The sequence below is a fragment of the Lissotriton helveticus genome, chromosome 1_1 (genome assembly GCF_964261635.1).
Source record: "Lissotriton helveticus chromosome 1_1, aLisHel1.1, whole genome shotgun sequence".
Classification (NCBI taxonomy): Eukaryota; Metazoa; Chordata; class Amphibia; order Caudata; family Salamandridae; genus Lissotriton; species Lissotriton helveticus.
The window spans coordinates 1,359,532,997-1,359,556,091 of NC_136057.1; the positions used below are offsets into that span (position 1 = coordinate 1,359,532,997).

The 23,095-nt window shown below is 44.4% G+C and overlaps 1 protein-coding gene across 5 annotated transcripts in view; it reads left to right on the forward strand.

Annotated features, from left to right (window-relative positions):
- The window catches only part of ENTHD1 (ENTH domain containing 1), a 1,583,016-nt gene that overhangs the window by 1,269,048 nt on the left and 290,873 nt on the right, over positions 1–23,095 (forward strand). For all 5 annotated transcript variants that reach the window (XR_013608914.1, XR_013608915.1, XM_078683401.1 and 2 more), the window contains exon 7: positions 9,249–10,106. Coding sequence is in view for 3 of the 5 variants with exons in the window: in XM_078683401.1 (XP_078539527.1) it covers positions 9,249–10,106 (858 nt within the window). In the remaining 2 variants the exon portion in view is untranslated. The remainder of the gene's footprint in view (positions 1–9,248; positions 10,107–23,095) is intronic.

The window sequence follows — 23,095 nt, forward strand, 5'->3', positions numbered from 1 at the left end:
ATGTGTGCCTGCCCTAATCTACCTCAATTAAAAAAAAATGCTTAAGACCTGGCTATTCTAAGATCTTACACTGCATGAGGTCTTTCTTTCTCAGGCGCCAAGAGATCCCTGTTGGGGATGATTCGTGCGCTATATAAATGACTCCAAAGTAAAATGTTTTGCTACTTTGAGGCTTTTAAAAAAAGCCCTGGCTCACCGACTCTGGTAGGAAGACTCTGGTCCAGGCTCTTATCACCAGTCACCTGGAATATGGAAACGTCTTGCTGATCTCAATAAATGATACCCTGCTGTCACACAGCAGGTGGTCCAGAATACTGCTGCGTGACTAATCAGTAACCTTCCTTCGTGCTCGTCTTCTTCCCCGATCTTTAGAAAGCTTTGTTGGCTGCCTATTAGGAAGCGAGCCATCTTTAAACTTTGTTGTTTGACACACAAACCCCTATTTAGGTGGCTGCCAGCTTATCTCTTGTCCATTTTAAATCCTTATCTTCATTCTTGATGTCTGGGATCGTTGGACAGGGCGTTTTTGGTGAATGCTTGCAGCTGCACCTCAAGCTATGGCGGTAGATTGCTCTCCTGCACTGCCCCCTACCATTGGAACAAATTTCCTTCAGGCCTTAACACCTGCTCTGACTCCACTTCCCTCAAGAAGGGGCTTAAAACTTGGCTATTTAAGATTTCCCGTTCTCCTCTTGCGCAGCGCTGCGATCCTCCTTCAGGAGTGATTTGCGTGCGATACCAAGTGATCAGATAAATATAATAATAATTAGCAATCTAGACGTCCTTCGAACCTTAGAGCCTATTCAAAGCATTGGTCAAACTATGAAAAATGGTGCAGGTATAAGGGCTTTGTCTCTGTATCAATGGTTCCCATAAGCGTTCCAGGTTTGTTGCCAGATGGTTTTGCCTGGGGTTAGCTACTTCTACACTCCATACACAGAGGGCAGAACTAGAACCTTTTAAGAACCCTCCCCTTGATCAGCTACATCCTTTGGTATCAAGGCAGATGAAAGGTTTTGTCCCTAAGTGACCTAGTCTTCTTTGTCCATCACTATATTAAGACCACTCCTACATCCTCTCTTTGAGCCTTTAGACAGGGCTGACTTAAAATTCTTTACTCTAAAGGTGGGGTTTTTAGTGGCCGTGTCCTTGGTCAGAAGGAAAGGTGAATTGGGTGATTTTTGAAATCATAACCATTTAGGAAGGTGTTCCCCAAACACAGTGGTTTTGAAGCTTAGCCCTAAGTTTGTCCCAAAGATTCTGTTCTTTTTTTCATTGTTCTTGAGAGGTGGTGCTACCAGTTGTAGCTCATGATCCTCAATCAGAGTAAGACTCATTTCTACAACTCTCTTGGTCTTCCTGGGGATTACAGAGGAGGTCAGAAAGGCAAAGATCTATGTGTGACTTTTGGCACAGTAAGAAATGGATTACAACTTTTCCATTCTTCCCAGAGGAGATGGATGAAGTAAACAATTGTGTTGGCATATGATTCTCTGGGTAAAAAGTGGTTAACCAGATCCAGGGTAGACCAACAAGGAGCAGATTGACAACTGGGACATCATTTAGAGGGTGTCAATTGAGGAGATTTGTAATACGGCCACATGGTCATCGCCTTAAACATTCATGGACCACTATAGATTGGAACTGGGGGGCTGTGGTTCCATATCTTTTGTTTCCTCATTCCTGAATGCAAGTTCAGACAGTTTAATATGTAAGGGAACAACAAGTATTCTACACATTATTAAACCTTTACGGTTTGTCTTCTCATGTCACAAGTCTGTGATTCTGTTAGTGATATGATTGTGAAGCCAATCTAGGCTTTGGTATCAGCTGATCAGGTAGTCTTCAGCAAGGAAGACAGATGAGGATGTAATGCCCCAGTTACTTACCAGTAATCTTCATTATTGCAAATCCAAGTCTTCCTCTCCTCAGCCTAGTTTCTCATCCCTCCCACCCCAGGGGGACATTAATTGAGACTTGGAACTAGAAACAGGATGTGCAAGAGGGTGACTACCTTTGTATGTTGATTAAAGGAATAGGGAGTCACCCATCTTAACTATCATGTTAACTTTTGCTTTAGAAGGTCTGTGGGCAAGATGGCGGCCGTGAGCTCGGCTGAGTGAGTCGGCGTTTCTCTCCTCTGAGCCGTAGCGGACCCCTACGTGATTACTGGCTCTTTGCATTAACTTCGCCTAATAAACTTCTTATCTACACGGCATGGCAAGAAACACGGACTCAATCTGATTCATGGCATTTTTCTCTCGCTTAAGTATTGTCAGACCGGCGGCTTTACGCAGACTTCTGTGGCTCTGGCAAGCTCCGTCCCGTTTAAACAGCGGCTCACCTGGTCGGCTATCCAGCCTGGGACCCTCCTTTCCGCCGCTCTGTAGTTACTCACCCGGCTGTTCTGCAAGTTGCTCAACGCTGTCGGCGTCAGGAAAAATGAAACCACCGAAGGTACCATCGAAAGCCACAGCTGCTGCCGTGAGATCCCGCAGTACAGCTCGGGCTCAGCAGGAGGCGGACCAGAAGAGCACAGCAGCTGCAGCTTCAACCGCGGCTCAGAAGACCCGTCCCGCTGGTTTGGATAAATCTGTATTACCGCTGACTCCCACTGCAATCGTTACCAGAGGGCAGACACTACCGGCAATGTTTAACAAACCTGGAATGAAGCTGAAAACTTCTACCATAGATGGCGGTTCCCACACACCAGCGCAAGCGGAAAACTCGAGGTCGGCAGATTCTGCGGATTCTGCTATAAAGGGGGGGGGGGGGGGTGAGTACTTCTATAACTGTCCCAGTCTCACTGCTTTCCATCTCGGCAGAATCCCCCCCCTTTCTGAACCTTCTGTACTGGTTAATGGCACTACTGCAGCAAAAGATTCCGCTCTGACTCCAGGCCTTATCCTTAATTCCTCTGTCTATCAGACCTCCCCAGCCCAGTGCATGCTGGAAAATGCAGTCCAATCTGCTAATAGCAATACACCCATTCTATCGGAGTTTCCTATTGAGCATTCTTATGATACTAGGGGGTCTGAGGTTAGCGAGTCCACTGAGAACTTTTACTCTGTTTCTGACCATTCCATATCTGGGGAGGACGAAGCCGAGCATCTGGGGCCTCAGAAGTCGGATTATGATAGTGACTCTGCGGACTGGCGCACCAACCCGTCATCCAAAGACTTCAGCATTGATACAGTTCGCAAAGCCTCTGGTACTAAATCATCATCCCTGTCTACTCAGCAAAACCTCCAGAAGGATCGGTCTAATGAACAATTGGATTTAAACTTTCAGAACGTCTGTGGAGCCACCACTCCGACTATGCCAGATATCCCAGATATCCCTGAAGAGGTTTCATTGGCAACGATCTATCAAACTATCATGATGCACAGGGAAGCAACTAAACAGGAAAATATGAGAACTCAGGGGTTTTGTCGCAAAATGCAGAACTCTCTTCGACGGGTTATTAAAACATGTACTGAGACTACTGCCAGGGTCGCTGAAGCTGAAGAAAGGATCTCTGCTCTTGAGGATGCTGCTGCTACTCAGAAAGAGTTAGTTATAGAGGTCAAAGAGCAACGTAAGGACATTCTATGGAACCTCGCAGATCTTGAAAATTGTGCGAGAAGAAATAATCTTCGTGTTTTGGGGATAGAGGAAAATAAAGAGGGCGACGATGTCCGGATGTTTATAGTTCAGCTTTTCACCGAGGCCTTTCCGGACGTCACCCAGTGGGACTGGAACCTTGAGATCCAGAGGGCGCATCGCTTTCCATTGAATAGGAAAAAACAATCCTCTGCTGCGAACAACCATTATCCACGTGCTATTTTGGTTTGCTTTAATAATTTCCTTGCCCGCGAACGTATATTTGACCTCGCCAGACCCAACAAGAAGCGATCTGCCAAAGAATGTCAATTTTTTGTTCGTCCTGATTTTTGCTCAGAGACTGTTACGCGTCGATGGCATCTCCGGCAACAGATTCCTTTATTTCAAGCCAAGGGAGCCCAGGTTTTTTTACTTTTCCCGGCTAAACTAAAAGTTATTTTCAAGGGCCAGACGAGGTTCTTTATGTCGGAGATCATCGCCAAGGAATTTCTGGATTCAATATAATTTAACTCAAGCAATGTATGATCAGTTTGATTGTTCAACATAAGCCAGTAGTCACGCTTTTTTTTTGTTTTTACTTCATTATTTCTGTCTTTACTCAATGACCCGTTAGATATATATAAAATGATGTAATTTTTTTTTCATCTTTCTAATGGTGCGGTAGGGTCATTCGATATTTTGAAAAAGCGGGAACGCTATTGGCTCAGCGGAGTGTGGGTAACGCTTACTCAACCATCATAAGGACTACGGTCCTGATGCCTACTATGGGGGAGAGGGGGTGTGGGGTTCACTGGGTGGGGGGTGGGTCTGGGCGGGGTGGTTGGGTCAACTAGGTGGGGATGTGGGTTGGTGTGGTGGTGGTGGACAGAGATGACCGTATTATTCATGCATAACTGCCTCTACTTTTTTAATGTACCTGAATGCGACAACAATTGTCTTTATATTTTTTTTCGCAAAAACAGTTTGGGCTGTCACTTCTTGATCAAATCTCATGGTTCCTCAAACATTGAAGTGTGCAACTTGGAATATTTGTGGATTAAATGACCCTAAGAAGCGTAGAATCTTTTTTGAGCTATTGAAGGTGATGCAATCAGATATCATCTGCCTGCAGGAAACTCATGTCCCTTGGGGTAATCGGTCATATCTTAGATTCCCAGGTTATGAGCTAGTGGCCTGTACCCGACAAACCTCTACAATCAGGGGAGTTGCTATTATTTTAAAGACCGGGCTAGGCTGTGTTAAAAGAGTAAAACAAGATAATTCTGGTAGATGGTTAATAGCAGAATTAGTGATCAACGGCCGTCCCCTCTCTATTTGTTCAATATATGCCTCTAATTTAGATGACCCACAGTTTATAAGGGACCTAAACATAGTATTGGCCATTTGGCCTCATCCGTTATTTTTTTGTGGGGACTTCAATATAAATATTCCCAGCCATCTAGATATAATAAAACCCAATATATATGTTGGACGAAAGCCTCAAGTTTATAAGGCACTTCGGATTCTCCTGATTGAACATGGTTTGTTGGATACATGGCATTTTCATCATCCAAATCAAGAGGGCTATACTTTTTACTCAATACCCCACAATAAAATTGTCCGTATTGATTATGTTTTTGCTTCCCTCCAAATTGTTCGGTCTGTTAATATCAAAACCAATCCAAGAACCATATCCGACCATAATCCCGTCGTCTTTACTATTCTCTGGGATCGCCCTATCAATCAAATTAGATCATGGACATTTGATAGAAAATTACTAACTGATAAATTATATCAAGAACAACTTAATTCATGGATTTCAGAGTTTTTTTCAATTAATACTGGTACTGCGTCGGTCCATATCGTTTGGGATACATTCAAAGCCGCATTACGCGGCGAAACTAAAAGATTTGCTTCTTACCGTCGGAAGACTGAGCAACAAATTCTTAAAACCAGACTTGCAGCTCTCGAACAAGCGGAATTGGATCTAAGTTTCAATATTCATATGGGGGAAGATACAGCAGCTAGCACTAAATCAGTTGCTATAGCTAAATCTAACCTATTAGACCCTTTTTACAAAGATATAGCAACCAAATACTTTCAATTTCGAACTTCAATGTACGAACTGGGTGAAAACTGTGGCAAGGTTTTAGTAAAACGCTTACAACAAAAGGCAGTAGCCAATCAGATTATCAGAGTTAAAGACCGCTCTGGCATTATTCAGGACACACCTAGCGATGTTCTAGACGTTTTTGCTGATTTCTACTCAACTTTATATACGGAAGATATTAATATAACTTTACATCAACAAACTGCTCTAATTCAATTTTTTCAATTCATGGACACTCAAAAAGTTACTGACGTCCAGAATCAAATCATAGCTGAACCTATTAGCTGGGAGGAAGTTCTGATCGCCATGAAATCTCTTTCTAATGGCAAAGCCTCAGGTCCAGACCTCATTCATTTAGAATTTTATAAAACTTTCTCACATCTATTTAACCAGCAAATGCTAGAAGTTTTCCGTCTCGCACAGACAGGTTCAATTCCCGATTCTTGGCGACACTCTACTATTGTGCTCTTCAGAAAGAAAGGTAAGGATGAATTAAACCCAGCTTCATATCGACCAATAGCTTTAATCAATACAGATTTCAAAATCTACTCAAGGATACTCGCTCTCCGTTTAAACCAAACAATTCTCTCACTGGTCTCCATTCGTCAACACGGGTTCATTCCCGGTCGGGATACGACTGATCATATCAGGCGAGTAATATCCCTTCTACATTGGGCAAACACTACAAACTCTCCCCTCGGGGTGATCCTGTTAGACGCCGAGAAGGCGTTTGACAGGGTCTCCTGGAGGTATTTATGGGGTGTTTTATCTTGGAAGGGTTACACACCAAAGTTTATTAAAGCTCTACAAGCTCTGTACATATCCCCAGTTGCTAAAATTCGTATTTCTGGGAGTGAATCACATTATATCCCTATCAGCAGGGGCACCAGGCAAGGATGCCCCTGTTCCCCTCTTCTTTTTGCTTTATTCATTGATCCTTTTTTATGCTTAATAGAAAATCCCCAGACTATCACTCCCGTTATTGTTCACGGAACTAAATACAAGTCATTGGCATATGCTGATGATATTATAGTTTTAACAGATAATGTCGCTCAATCTTTTCCTGCTTTGGAGATCTTGGCAGCTGAATTTGGCCTAATTTCAGGCTATAAATTAAATATTACAAAAACACAAATCCTACAATCTACGGCTATGCCCATTTCTCAAGTTCCCATAACCTCTGTAGCAACATACCTTGGTGTTCAAATCTCGTCTGATGTAGATCAGATCTTAGATTTGAACTACTCTACTACTATTGATTCTCTTCATAACAAATTAGAGCGATTAGATCACTTACATCTCTCGCTGTTCGGTCGGTCTAATATCCTCAAAATGTTTGTTCTCCCTAAATGTTTATATTTTTTCCGATCTATCCCATTAATAATCCCTTCTTTAATTTTAAAGAAAGCAGAAAGAATTTGTCAGCGATTTTTGTGGTCCTATCGTAAACCGAGGCGGGCAGCTAAGTGGACCTGTCTCCCGCAGGATCGTGGGGGATGGACAGTCCCAAATTTAACTCTTTATTACTGGGCAGCCATGATCCAACACTTTGCTATTCCTCTATTAGGGGTTACTGCTGAACTCCCGGTCCATCTCTCACCCTCAATATATTCAATATCATTGGGAGACTCCATAAATGGGGTACTTACTCGTATACTTGAACCGAGCTATTTAAAAAAAACTAAATTTAAGGTATTGTGGGCATTATTCTCGGTATGGCAAAGAGTTCGTCGACACTTCCATATCCCTAAACTCACCTATTATACCTCATTTACTGCCTCTGGATTACCCCCAATGATATTTCAAGAGGGGGTGGCAAATACTTGGATAGCCCTCGGGTTAAAGGAGATCGGTGATCTGGCTGACCAAGGGCAAATAGCTTCTTTCACCTTTTTAAAAGAGAAATATTATTTGCATTCTAACCATTTTTTTAAATATCTCCAATTTAGACGTTTTTTGGATAAAAAGCTTTCTCAAAATCAACAATGTTTCAAAAACTTGCTATAGTTGAATCTATTAGAAGGAAAACTAAAATCGGCACTTTATATCAATCTTTCCTATCCCAACTTCCTGATGATCTACATGATCAGAACAATAAATGGGCGATAAAATTTGGAGTACCTTCTATAGACTTAAAATTTCCATTGTCATTAGCTAGGCTGGTTTTGGTATCAGGTACTCTTCGCTCACAAAGCTATATGGCTATGTTCAATCTCTATTATACACCTGCAAAACTTGTTAGATGGAGGGTTGCTAGTGTGGGAAAAGGTTCGTTTTGTGCAAGATGTAAATCTCCCTCTGCAGATTCTGTTCATATGTTTTATAGTTGTCCGGAGTTATCTCTTTTCTTTAATCAAATTGAAACTTTTCTCACGCAGGTTACTAAAACCTCAGTTAAAATCTCTGCTGAAATGGTTATTACTGGCTATGAATATTCTACTGCTATTGAAAAAACAAGATATTTACAAGCCTTTCTTTTTATTTCTATGGCTATGGTCAGACTTTGTGTTACATCACTCTGGATAAATTCCGAACCTCCTACTTTTTTTCACTCCTAAGCCAGGATGTTGGCCTGGTATAAACTTGAGACTTTCGTCCAGCCCTTCAGAGGAAAGAGAAGACGTTTAATCGCTGCTAAGAACTGGGCACCATTTGAAAAATGGATTGCAAATTAACTAATTAATTATGTTTATTTGTTATTTTTATGTAATTATTTTTTCTATGCATATATCTTGATTGATGTATCTATGTTCTGATGGTTCATCTTTCCCACCACCACGGGATAAAAGGGGAAAAAAATCAATAAAAAAAAATTATTAAAAAGAAAATAGAAGGTCTGTCCACAGGAGCTATTGATCATCAAATAATGAGTGTAGTGAGGAAGACTTGGACAGAGAGTAATGAAGATTGCTGGTAAGTAACTAGGGCATTATTCAGTGGCCGTTATCATTTTTATTTTGTAAACAATGACATCTGATAGAAACTTATAGCTGCAGATTCCTTACCTTTGAATTTCCCAGGTGTCAGTCTGGATCCAGAAACTTTGTTTTTTGAATAGGAGTCATGTGCAAAGAACTGAAGAACAATTGGAGTAAGATTTATATATTCCCAAAAGAACAGCGATGTAGTCAAAATTCAGAAGAAAAATAATTGTTTTAACCAAATGGCACTACCATATTGGCAATGCACTTGGGTGATATTGCAGTAGAATACAAAGAAGCCGCCTTCCAGAACAATCAAATGTAGAAAGTGAAAAAGGACTAACATCCACAAGAGTAGGTTTTCTCTATGTAGTACAAAGGTGTCATCAGACCCCACACGAAAGCGGAGATATGGTTTGTTTATGAATTCAAAGATGCTAATGATTTAAAATTAAGTTGTAAGAAAAGCTAATTTCCCTTTTGGACCAAGAGCGTATTTCATTGTGTGTTGACTGCTGTATAGCCATATGAATTTAAGAAGGCATAGTTTTTTTATGATGGTTGCGATATGTTTTTAGAACTGGTTGCCCATGCTTTTTTGGCTGAATGCATGTGCCTCCTTTTCTTTCTTCCAGGTTCGCAGCATGATCCAGCAAAGAAAGTAACAACTCTCCCACGATATGAAAGAAAATGGAGACATCCGGCTGACTCAGTGGCTGAGATAACTGTGAAACCTCAATCCCTGAATCCACTAGTAGCAGAACCTCCCTCGCCAACACCTTCAGAGAGATCGGTTCTGCATGGGCCTTCATCTCCTCCCCAAGGTCCACTCCTGGTAACCAATCAGATGGGATCCAGTTTAGACAACTATTTAAACCAGGGTCCGAGTGGATCCATCGTCTGGTCTACGGACGCTCCACAGTCAGATCCGTCCCTCTCATGGGCCAATTCTCAGCTCCAGACAGTTGTGACAGGATCGGCGACATGGACAAATGCCAACCTCTACCCAGCCCAGTGGCCCAGTTCTGTCCTTTTACCGGGGGCAACTGGGCATGCAGTGTGGGCTAGCACCTACCCTGCATCTACAAACCCTTTCCTGTCATGGGCATCAGCTCCCCCAATGCTGGGATCCAATGTGCCTGTGTTTTGGTCCCCACAGCCTGCTCCAGCAGTTTGGTCAGCTCCATCTCTAGTTGTAGATGTGGGTGCGAGCATTCCATTCGCTAGTCTCTCCCTGAACCACCCGACAGCTGGCACAGTGCAGAGGGTAGAACTGCCACAAGCCATGGTAAGACCTTCCGGGTCTTTTTCCCCGCCTTATTCATACAGAGCTCACCATGCCACCTTCAATGATGCTTCTGCCAATCCCATGCTGGGCCCAGATGTTCCGCTTGGAAGCATTGATCAGTTTCTTGGCCCCAGCGATGCTACCCAGATGAGGATGGCCCCTATGCTACCCGCGCAACCAAAGCCTGCAACTATCCAAACCCAAGGTTAGTTTATATGTCCATCTCTCCTTTACTCATCCTAAATCTCCTACCACTGCTATGATCTCCAAATAAACACTTTCTAGAGTCTTCCCTCTTCTATCCCTCCACTATCCTTTCCAATCCAACTAACAAACTCACATTTCCTTTGCTCAAATTAGTTTCATATTTCCCTATACTAATTAACAACTAATACTTTTGGGGTTCCAAAGTAGTGTGTTACTCGCCGAAAAGCGTTTTGAGACCTCGTATGGGGTAGTAAGCGCTATATAAAGGCGATTACAATTACAATTATTCCTGTTTTATCAAAATACAGTGTGTTGAAGACATTCCATGTGTTTGCAGATTCCCACCATCTCACCCTCCTAGGAAGTGAGCACAGAAAACAGTTTTAATGTGTACTGGCTAGCACCTCCTATACTGAGAGAGACCGGCAAATGGAAAAATATGGAGTTTCCCTGATATGCTGACACTTCCGACATGCATTGCATTGCATGCTCCCATTGTAGGAGCTGGGATGTGCTTATGTGCTAAGATACCATCCGCCCAACCTGCAATTTTAGGCTGGGTTCGGACCAGGCAAAAGCAGTCAATCTAGTGTCTCATCCAGTATGCTCACACGAGGGCCTCCAATTCTGGCTGCTATGATCAACGCGCGCTCACCCAAGAAACACCATCTATATGTTTTTGACCTCCTTGTGGATAAACCAGTGGCTCTCCTGTTTATTACAGAGACATGGCTAGATGATTCTTCTGATCCAATTGTCCCACTGGCCATTCCTGATGGCTATAGGATCTCTAGAGCGGATCACCCAGAGGGAAGGGGGCGTGGGTTGGCCATTATATACAAGGATAAGTGGGACCTTCATGGGGGTGAGGTTGGCTCATTTGGGGAATGCGAAGCCTTAGATTTCAGCATTCGCTTCTTGGCACATTTTACTTTGGGGGGGGCTCCCTAATCTATAGGCATCCTGGACCAGCTGGGGCCTTTCTCAAAGTGTGAGGTGATGCTATTGTCCCCCAGGCTCTTCACTTTTCCCACTACATTATCCTCAATGATTTTAACATCCACCTTGATCAGACGGATACTAGGGACTCACGTGATTTTCTTGATATACTACATCTGGCCCAGCTCTCTCAGTGAATTAATCTCCCAAAACACCAAGGGGGCCATATCCTCGATCCAATTTACTCTAATTTTCCCATCTTGTGAATGATCCCTTCCCGGGATCCCTTCCCGGTACCCTGGTCTGCCCACTTCTTGATCTATTTCTCTCGGGGGGTGGCTAACGCTGACCCCCCCCCCCTTCGATGCAAACGCAAACCGGCGTTTAGCAAAATTGATCCGATTGTGTTTAGCCAGGACTTGGCGGCCTCCAGGCCCGCTCTTGCTAAAGATCTTGAGGGGAGACTTGCTGACTTCACAAGTTGGGTTTCAAACACAATGGATTTGGTATCCTCGGCCTCCCCCCTTAGGCTTTCTAGGGAGTCACCTTCTAAACCATGGTTCACGCCCGACCTGAAAGTGCTAAAACATGAGTGCAAGAAACTAGAGCGGGATTGGAAGTGCAAAGATTTTTGCCCTTTGGCTAAGCATATGCTCAGGTTAAAACAAAAAATTTATTACTCTGCTATAGCCCATGCTAAAAGCCTATACTACTCGACCCGCATTAACCTTGCCAGGAACAACACCAAGGAAATGTTTCCATCGTCCACTGCTTCATGACTCCTACAGCCCAATTGAGTTCTCCTCCATCTACAGAGGCCTAGTGCGATAATCTCTCTATCTTTTAATGGACAAAATACGCACAATCCAGGCAGCTTTTACCTCCTGCCGCAGGGTTACAGCTGGGCCCCTACCTCTGGTGAATCCACCTGTTAATCCTATTCACCTCCTGCCTGCCTTTACTCCCACTGATCTGCCTGGCTCTCTTTTGGCTAATAATGAGTAATTATGGTTCTATATGAGCCATTTTTAATGTGGGAAAGCTTACAGCAAGGAATAAAAGATATTATAAGCAAGTAAGCTTTACCAATTTTTAATTGGTGAGAATTATCTCTTTATATTCTCACGGGGTCCTTATACATAAGCACTGTTATGGCATATCTCTAGGAAATAGAATCACATATAGGTTTTTTTCTTGTTTATTTTTTCACTGGGTCGAGTTGTTCTTAAATTGCACACACATTTTTGTTTTCGGAAAAAATGTAACCCATGATGAAAAGCGGGTTTGCTGGCGAGCACCAGTCAGCTTTTCCCCCCGTGGTGTTGCAACCGTGAGGTGCCATTTTTTTCTTTCCACACTTTTTCTAGTATATAGGTGCATGGTTGATGGTAGTTTTTAGCTTTTAGTGTGAATTGGGATACACAACAGCAAAATACCCATATGGTAATGGTAGTATTTGTGGATGAGGTTTGAAAAAGAAAAAAACCCTTTACATTGTAAATAGCAAAGCATTCTGTGTAGCTAAGTAGGGACAGCCACTCATTGATTGAATATAGCTCTCTTAAGATTCCGAAGGGCTTGAACTCAGGCTCTCCATCGGACCCCTGCGCAGCCAGATTGTTGCCTGCTGCTGCAGAGACCATCAACTTTGAAATCAATAGCATCATCAATATGTCCCTTCAGGAGGCCTGTGTCTCGAAAGTCTGGAAGCAGGCCAAGATTCTTCCCTTACTAAAGAAGCCATCTCTTGATCCTCTTAGCCCAGGGAATTACCGTCCCATCTCCCTTTTGCCTTGTGTGACTAAAGTGTGTGCAAAGGTGGTGACTAAACAACTCACAGAGTTCATCGAAAGCTCGGGCCTCCTACATCCGGCCCAGTCAGCGTTTACGGCATCATATAGCACCGAGTCAGCCCTGGTGGAAATCTCAGAAGCCACCCTGGAGTGTCTGGACGCCGGCGGGAGGGCAGCATTGATTCTGCTTGACATGTCGGCAGCGTTCGACACGGATCCTCACTTACTGTTGCTCACCCGACTTGCAGAAATTGGTGTTTCCGGCACTGCCTGGGGTTGGCTTATGTCCTTTCTGGAGGGGCGGATGCAACAGGTCTGGCTGCCACTGTTTTCTTCATCTCCTCAGGTGTCCCACAGGGGTCTTCCCTTAGCCCCCTTCTTTTTAACATCTACGTTACCCCACTGGTCCAATTAGCAGAGGACTTGGGGCAAAAATGATTGCTTACACCAACGACACCCAGCTCCTAGTTACATGAGAAAAACCGATGAATCCATCTCCTCCGCAAAAAATTGTTTGACCTCGGTATTTAATTGGCTAGCTGCTGCTCAACTTAAGTGTAACAAAGATAAGTCTGAAATACTCCTCTACGGAAAATTCCCCCCCAACTTTAGAGAAACGCCCTGGCCATCCGAGTTTGCTATGCCCTCCTCGACAGGGAAACACGCTAAGAAGCTGCGGCTGGTTTCTATCGCCAAGGGGGCCGAAAGCGAACATCGACCCAAAGCAAGGACAACAGAAGAAGACATTAATTTTATCAGGGTACAGGGTACCAGCCACCCTTTAATTTCCCCTCCCGTGGGTGCGAATATATCCAGTATTCTCCAACATTGGGGGAGCATAACATCAGACCCTTGGGTACTAGATCTGGTCGCCTTCGGTCACACATTGGAATTCATACAAAAACCTCCAACTACACCACCCAGGGGAGTCCCCCCCTCGTCTTCACTTATTGCAGAACAAAATTTAAATTATGCTCGCGAAAGGAGCCATAGAGAAAGAAACAACCCTGCAAAGGGGTCAAGGTTTTAATTCCTGCTTCTTTTTGATCCTGAAGAAGTCAGGGGAATGGAGACCGATCTTAGATCTCAGAAAGTTAAACAAATTCCTAAGAAAGCAAACTTTCAGGATGGTAACTTTAACCGAGATTCTATGACGTCTCAACAAAGGAGATTTCATGACCTCCCTCGATTTAGAAGATGCTTATTTCCATATCCCCATTCATTGAGAACATCAAAACTTCTCCGATTTGCAGTGGCTGGTACCCAATATCAATTCAAGGTTCTCCCATTTGGTCTCAAGTCGGCCTGCAGGATATTCACAAAATGCCTGGCACCTGTGGCGGCGGCTTTACGTTCTCAAGGTCATCAAGTATTCCCATACTTGGAGGACTGGCTGTTAAAGGCTCCTACAGCAAAACAAGCGTCCAAAACCACCAACACTTGTTCACAACTGTTCACAAAATTAGGACTGACGGTCAATGTAAAATAATTTTTCACGCCCAGTCAAACATTACTTTTCCTGGGAGCCATGCTGGACACAGTTCAATGCAAAGCGTTCTTGTCAGAGGAACGTCAAATCCGGCGAAGACTGTTGGCAAAAAGCATTTCAAGGAAATGTCCATTTCAGTGAAGAAATACAAGTCGCTGCTCGGAATGGGCTCATCAGCGATCGATCTGGTTCCTTTAGCTAGACTCAAGATGAGGCCTCTTCAAGAGGAATTGCAAAAACAATGGCTTCAAACATCAGGATCTTTTGAAAACATAATTTGCATTACCCCAGCTATGAAGACTGCAATGAGATGGGAGTTTCTTACCCCAAACCTTTCAAAAGGATTGACTTTCTTACAGGAAATACCAGATTTCATCCTGACAACGGATGCTTCCATGGACGGCTGGGGTGGCCATCTGCATGACCTTTAAATTCAGGGCAAATGGTCCAATGCCCAAAGGCAAAGCCACATCAACAGCCTGGAGTTAAAGGCCATATTCCTTTCCCTACAGGCATTCCTTCCAATGATTGCGGGATCTTCGGTACTAGTCCATACGGACAACACTACCAGTATGTTTTACATAAACTATTAGGGAGGAACAAAATCTCTCACGCTGTCCACAGAAGCACAGGAACTGGACAACAGAACAAGGAATCTCTCTCAAAGCCAAACATGTTCCAAGTTTACAAAATACGCTGGCAGATGCTCTAAGCATAGTGACAGACAATTGCCACAAATGAGAACTCAATCAATTTCAGTTGAGAAGAGTGTTTTCTCTATGGGGGAAACCAGCGCTGGATCTGTTTGCCACAAACAACAATACCAAATGCCGGGTCTATGCCAGCAGGTACCCTCTCCCGGGATCTCAGGGAAATTACCTTTCGATGCGATGGTCAGGGATCTATGCCTACGCTTTCCCCCCATCCCATTGATTCCCAAACTACTAACCAAAACGAAGCTGGAGGGGTGTCGCCTGATTCTAATTACACCCAGGTGGCCCAGGCAACATTGGTTTTCGGAACTCCTTCACCTCTCAGAAACGAGTCCTATTCGTCTGCAGTTGTCTCCTCTCTTCTGTCCAGGGACAACGGTCAAGTACAGCATCCAAATCCGGAATCCCTACATTTGCATGCCTGGCTCCTGAATTCCTGGAATTCAAGGGCATGATTATTTCTCAGGAGTGTAGAGACATTCTCTCAAAATCGAGAGCGGAAAGCACCAATCAGACATACAAGCTTAAGTGGATAAGATTCTGTGTTTGGTGCCATCAAAATAATCTTCATCCATTTCAGGTAACCACTCAACAGATTTTACCATATCTTCTTTCTTTGGCAAAATCAGGCTTAGTTTTCTCTTTGGTTAAAGTGCATCTAGCCTCCATCTCTCGCTACAGAACAGCTTCGAGTGGCACTTCTCTGTATGCATCAAGTCTTGTCAAACAATTCATGAAAGGACTATTCTGTGATTTCCCACCAGTGCGGGCACCTCCCCTAGAATGGACCCTAAATGTAGTTCTCGCACAGCTTATGAAAAGGCCTTTTGAACCCATTCATAAAGTTGATTTGAAATACCTTACATGCAAAGTCGATCTTCTTCTAGCCCTTACTTCTGCCAGGAGGGTGAGCGAGATCCAGGCTTTCACGATCAAGAAACCTTTCTCGATTTTCAAAGACAATGCTGTAATTTTAAGGACTAATCCCTCATTTATTCCTAAAGTGCCTTCTCAGTTTCACCTCAATGAGCCGGTTATACTCCGGTCTTACTTTACGAAACCTTCAACTCCTGCGGAACAGGCGCTACATACGCTTGATGCCAAACACTGCCTTAAGTTTTATCTTCAAAGAACTAAAGACATTCGAAAAACTCATCAACTGCTTGTTGCTTATGGCTAAGGCAGAGAAGGGGCTCCTATAACAAAAGCCACTATTGCAAGATGGATTTCAGCCGCAATCCAATTCTGTCATACCAAGACTAACAAGCCTTTGAATAGATTGGAAAACGCTCACTCTACTAGAGCGGTTGCAACTTCAACAGCCCTATTCGCAGGGGTGACGTTGGAAAAGATTTGCCGTGCTGCAACCTGGAGTACCACACATACTTTCACGCAGCACCATTGCCATGGAATCCTCACAGGATGCTGATGCAGCAGTGGGTCAGGCAGTACTTCGCCATCTTTTCCATTAAGGTAAGCCTCTTTCTCTCCTTTGGAAAGAGACTTCTGTTTTTCTCTATGATAATTGCAGATATTATACTGTATAGGTATAAGTTTATATGCATATGTTAAGGAAATATGTGCAGCATTTCCTAGTAAGGTATGCATTTGGTTACGTTATTATCTTAACTTTTTTATCCTCTCGTTATGGAGACGTGTATACATACATATATATATATATATATATCCAAAAAAAAACACTCCGTGAAGAACAGGGAGAGGCCACTCGGGGGAGAACGATGGAAGATCTTTATTCGGTTACAGCATGTGCATAATGCATTTCAGCCCTACGGCCTTCCTCAGATGCTGCGGTTTGGCAAAGTATAACTCCACCCCCACCTTTGAATGTCCAGAACCACTGGTATTGGCTATTGGCAAAAGTCCGCTGACCACAGGTCACATGGGTGCAACTACACTGCAGTTCTCTCACAACTACAGCTCCCAGAATGCTGTAAAACCGGGTAAGTGTTGACAGGTAGTGGCTGAATGTATTACCCCCATAAGTATAGGGTTAAGTACTGGAAAGCTGCGGAGTGTTCTACTTAAGAGTCTTTGCGAAAAAATGTTCACCGATCTTCCTCCGGTCCCCTTCAACGTTCCAACCTCATATATATATATATATTTTTTTTTTTATATATATATATATATATATAACCAATTGTTGTTTTCATAAGTAAAGTCCTCTGCTTAGAACCTAAGATTTTGGTTTGATAGGTGCAAGTCTCCCACCATCCGCAATAGACATTCTAGAAAACTAGATGGTACTGGTTACTATTCTGATTCAGGCATGTGAATCTATGAAAGATACCTCAATACTGGATAAGAAAATAAGTTACTTAACTGTTACTACAGTTATCCAGTATTGGTATCTTTCATAGATTTCCATGCAATCACCCTCCTCCCCGTAGAGGCAGTTTCGGCTTCTATATCAGGACAATCACTTTTCACTTGTGCAGTGAAAATCTGAGGGAAACTGCCTCTGCTGGGAAGGTTCTAGAGGGTGCTAATAGCTGATTGGCTGCTTTCAGCTTTTGGTCCTTTTTTGAAGAAGGACATAGATGGGTTATGATAGCATGGGTCAGGGCCATTGTAGCCTATGGCAGTTCTGGAATACTGCTTGTTTATTATACCGTGGGACTCCCATGTCAACGACGGGGAATGATTCAGGCATGTGAATCTATGAAAGATACCAATACTGGATAACCGTAGTTACAGGTAAGTAACTTATTTTCTTTTCTACCGCACGTTGTGCTAGGGAGTCTCCACTGAGCTCTGCTTAGTTTTTTCCTTATTCCATTACTCAAGAGAGTTTTCAACTGTTTGTCTTCAACAACTACTACAGCTTCGAGTTCTTTCTCTGTTCAAAATGACTGACAGAGAAAAAAAGGCCTTTTTAGAGCTTGTGCCACCTGCTCTAAACAGAGGCTTTACGTGGATGACCCTCACAAGGACTGCTTCTATTGCCTGTATCCAGATCACAAGGCCAAAGATTGCAAGGTATGTCGTACCTTTTCCACCAAAACCTTAAGGGACCGTGAGGGACGTCTCCTGACCTGGCTCCAGAAGCTAAAAGTCCAGGAGAGAGCCAGTCTCCAGTGACAATAGTTATGAGGCCTCATCTGCTCTTCTTCAAGGAGATCACTAAAAAAGGGGAGATCTGGCCCTTCATCTTCAGAAGACCGTCCTGGGAAAGACTCTATAAAGATTTGCCATGGGTCTGACAGGCTTAGTCCAAGTAAATCTCCTCACCGAGGTGTAGAGGAGAGGAAAGGACTTACAACAGGAGAGACTGCAGTGAGGAAATTGAGCTCTGTACCTCCACCTTCTCCTCCTGAGGGAAGGAGAGCCTTCAAAAAACCCTCCTCTGTTCTGACTGAGGGAAAACAGGCTAAAAATGTTCCACGCGCAGTGACAAGGTACAGTCTCCTCAGCCCGCTCCGGCGGTTCAACATCCATCATCGACGGCTGTGTCGACGGATGCTGGGTCAGCAGTGACAAGAACTACGGCTGTGGTGAGGACGGCGACGACAAGGGCGTAAACGACGACGGTATCAGCGACTGCACCGTTGATGGCAATATCTACATCATCGACGATACCAGCGGCGACCTCGTCAATGAGAGAAAACATTTCTGGGGAAATTATCAGGAAGCGTCATATAACTCCGGAACTCACTTCCCCTAGCAAAGTGACACCCCTGCTACCTACTCACCTCCTAGAGGAAGATTTGGATGAAGAAATTCCATTTGGTTACGCACATTGTCCTTAAGAAAGGCACGTTAAGTGCCAAGATCTGTATTCTGAAGACAGATATGGAGAAGAACAGGACTATGATCCTCCCCAGGACTACCATGGAGGTTATCAGGAGGAGGTGGTCTGTATGGCATCCTCCTTGATTTCAAACTTACAGTTTCTGCTCTCCAACTATAAACAGAGATTTCTGACACCATCTTCGGCTCAGGAACAAGTCTCAGTTCCCGCTGGTCCACCTGCGGGACCTTCCACCCCTCAGCTGCCACCACCACCACTGCAATTGATAGAGGCTCCACCACCAGCTGCTCCCCTTATCCAGGATGATACCTCAGATGACGGCCAGGGAGATGCAGATCTCACGGACCCACATAGGGAATGGGATGATTATATTATTCCTACTCCTGCTTCCCCTTCACTGGTTCCAGTAGATTCTCCACCTGGGGAAATAGGTGGTTTCCACAATCTGTTAGAAAGTGCAGCCAAAATGTTTGATCTGCCGATGCCTTCTGTGCAGTCTGAGTGTTTCTTATATGACTTTAAGGGACCCTGTAAAAAGTCTGTAAGAACAACTCCCATTATCAAACATGTATGGGAAGAGGGGCTAAAAGTCACAAAGACCCCAGCACGGTGGTCCCGGTGCTTCCTCGATTGGAGAAGAAATATAAAGCCCCGGAGGATAACCCGCTTGCCTTGTGAGTCAGCCAAAACTGGATTCAGTTATATCACAGGCAGTGCAGAAGAAGTAAAAAAAATCCAGCAGCTCCTCCAACAACGCCTCCGGACAAAGAAGGCAGACGCTTGGACAATGCTGGCAAGAGGTTTTCATCTATGTCAAGCCTGCTCGTCAAAGCGGCTAACACTTTAGCCATTTTGAGCCGTTACGACCGCCAGATGTGGTGTGTCCTATCTCCCTACCTCGATCAAATGACTGGAGACAGCAAGGCCGTAGCGAAAATGATCCTCCAGGAAGGAGAGGGCCTCCTCTGAGGCGATTGATTGCATAATGGATATTGCGACAACTGCGTTCCGCTCCCTGGCTGGAGCAGCAGTCCTTCGTCGCCAGGAATGGCTTTAAGCAACCTCGTTTAGACCCGAGTTTAAGAACAACATTTTAAACCTTCCACTCTTTGGTAAACAGATAAATGATGCGCTCCAAGACATTAAGAAAGACACAGACAAGGCGAGGTCGTTAAGAATGCTTCAGTACCACAAGGTCTCTTTTCAGGGAGCGAGGGGTAGAGGTCTTCCTTCATACAGAGGGGGTTACCAGCAATATCGGTATTCTTCGTTTACACCTGCCTCACAGTCTTACCGTCCACAGTACAACCAGTGGCAGGGTCAGTCCACAACATATTCAAATTTGGCACCCAGAAGAAGAGCAGGACGTTAGGGGAAGGATTCCTCTAGGCGTCAATAGCGGCTTGCAGGCTCTGACTACTGTTTCTCCCCCTCATCAAACGCCTGTGGGGGGCAGGATCTCCATCTACTTCCAAATTGGCACCGGATTACATCGAATCGTTGGGTGCTCAATATAATCCAATTTTGCCACACGTTGGAATTTGTTCATCCTCCTCCAACCAACCCACCTCGCTCCAGTTTAACAGAACATCTTCGTCTCCTGCGCCTAGAAGTCCAACAAATGCTGCAGAAAGGGGAGCTAGAACCGGTCCCTTTCTCCCAGAGGAGAGGGTTTCTACTCCTGGTTCTTTTTAGTTCAAAAGACTGTCTAAAGGTGGCGGCCTATTGTAGAACTGAGGGAGCTCAATACCTATCTCATAAAGCAGTTATTCCGAATGATCTCCTTGCAGGGCATACTTCGACTTTTAAATTCAGGAGATTTCATGGCCACTTTGGACCTAGAGGACGCATATTTTCACATTCCCATCTATCCATCGTACAGGAAGTTCCTTCTCTTTACAGTAGCCTAGAGCCACTTTCAATTCAGGGTCCTCCCCTTCGGCCTCAGATCGGCACCAAGGATCTTTACAAAGATGCTAGCTCCAGTAGCGGCTTTCCTAAGAAAACAGCAGCACCAGGTTTTCCCCTAGCTGGACGACTGGTTGCTAAAGGATCCTACCAAGACTGCAACCAAGAATTCGGAGGCAGCTTGTACAAAGCTGTTCAAGAGTCAGGGTCTTACCCTCAACAGAGAAAAGTCAAATTTGTGCGCGTCCAAAAACGCCAAATTCCTGGGAGCCATATTGGACACGTCCCTAAAGAAGGCATTTTGATCACTGGAAAGCCAAACTGATATCAATGGCACTTCTACTTCTAAAAAGAAGGTCACTTTCAGTTCGCCTCTACAAGTCCCTTCTGGGATCCATTTCATCCTGCATTCCTCTAATTCCTCACTGCAGGCTACATATGCTTCCTCTTCAGGAGCAACTGGACTTACAATGGCGTCAAGTGGAAGGATCTTTAGGGGACATGATCACGATCACTGTGCCAATGAAAGAAGCTGCTTCATGGTGGATTCACAAGGAGAACATTTCCCAGGGTCTCTCCTTCATGGTCAACCCAGCTCCTCAGATAATTACAACGGATGCATCTCTGGAGTGGTCGATGGCTGCATCATCATCGTCTTTTGCACATCAATCTGCTGGAACTCAGAGCAGTTCGCCTAGCATTACAGGCTTTTCTCCAGAGAATAAAGAATTTGTTGGTTCTAATAAGAACAGACAATACTACGGCCATAAATTATATCACCAAGCAAGGTGGAACAAGATCCCGTCTGCTGTTTGCGAAGCTCAAGCTGTCTGGGAATGAGCGATCCTACATGGGGTCTCACTGAAGGCGGACCACCTCCCAGGGAATCTCAACGAGACAGCAGACACACTAAGCAGGCTAAGGTCAGTCAGCCATGAGTGGGAGCTGGACCAGAAGACAATGGAGGACATTTTCCGTCTATGGGGTAGACCGTCCATAGATTTCTTTGCTACACCAGAGAACAAGAAATGCCGGTTCTTCACAAGTTGGCATCACCATCGGGATCCGCGGGGAATGCGTTTTCGATGGCATGGTCAGGCACCTTTGTTTACGCTTTTCCCCCCATTCCTCTGATCACGAGACTTCTCAGGAAATTAAAAACAGAACCCTGCAGAATGATCCTAATAACACCGTCCTGGCCTCGCCAGTGCTGGTACACAAAGCTTCTTCTCCTATCCTTGGAGCAACCGGTTCCCTTGAATCCTATTCCATCATTACTGACGATGTCCCAGGGCCAAGCACTGCATCCGGATCCCCGATCCCTGCAATTATCAGCGTGGCTCCAGATCATAGAGTTTCTCGACTTAAAGCTCTCCACAGAATGAGGAGACATCCTTTCTCAGGTTCATGCTCAAAGTACAAACAATACCTACCGGATGAAGTGGAAGAGGTTTTGTCACTGGTGCCGAGAATCGGGACTTCACCCTTTCTCGTCTTCGGCGAATGAAATCCTTCCTTACATCCTTTCCTCGGCAAAGGCTGGCCTGGCTTACTCATCTATTAAAGTTCATCTAGCGGCCATCTCTCGCTTCAGAAGGACATCTTCAGGCCCTTCGCTCTGGTCATGCAAGGATAATTAAGCAATTTATGAAAGGGATTTTTCGAGCCTTCCCTCTAGTGAAGCCTCCTCCACCACTGTGGCACCTTAATGTGGTCTTGACTCAGCTCATGAAATATCCCTTTGAGCCTATACATAAAGCGGACTTAAAATTCCTGTCATGGAAGGTTGCCCTTCTTCTTGCTTTGACATCAGCTAGAAGGTTTAGTGAATTGCGGGCTCTCACTATCAATGAGCCTTTTCTTCAGTTTAAGAATGAGAAGATAGTACTCCGTACCAACTCTAAGTTCATTCCGAAGGTACCTTCGGATTTTCACTTAAATTAACCTGTGGTCCTTAAGACTTTTTTCCCTCAACCTACGACTCCAGCTGAAAGATTACTTCATTCACTTGACATTCAGCGTTGCTTGAAGTTCTATCTCCAAAGAACTAAAGATTTCAGGAAGTCCCCTCAGCTTTTTGTGGCTTACAGTGCTCCTCGTAAAGGATTTCCTCTTTCCAAACAGGGTTTTGTGTGTTGGATTTCCAGCTCTATCCAATATTGTCATCAATTAGCTGGGAAGCCCCTCAAGGGGAAGGTCCTTGTTCACTCCGCGAGGGCAATCTCTTCCGCTACAGCCCTCTTTGCTGGGGTACCTTCGGACATCTGCAGGGCAGCAACCTGGAAAAGTATCCATACCTTCACCAGACATTACTGCTTTGCTTCTTCAACACACAGCGACACTGCAGTGGGCCAAGCAGTCCTGAGGAACCGGTTT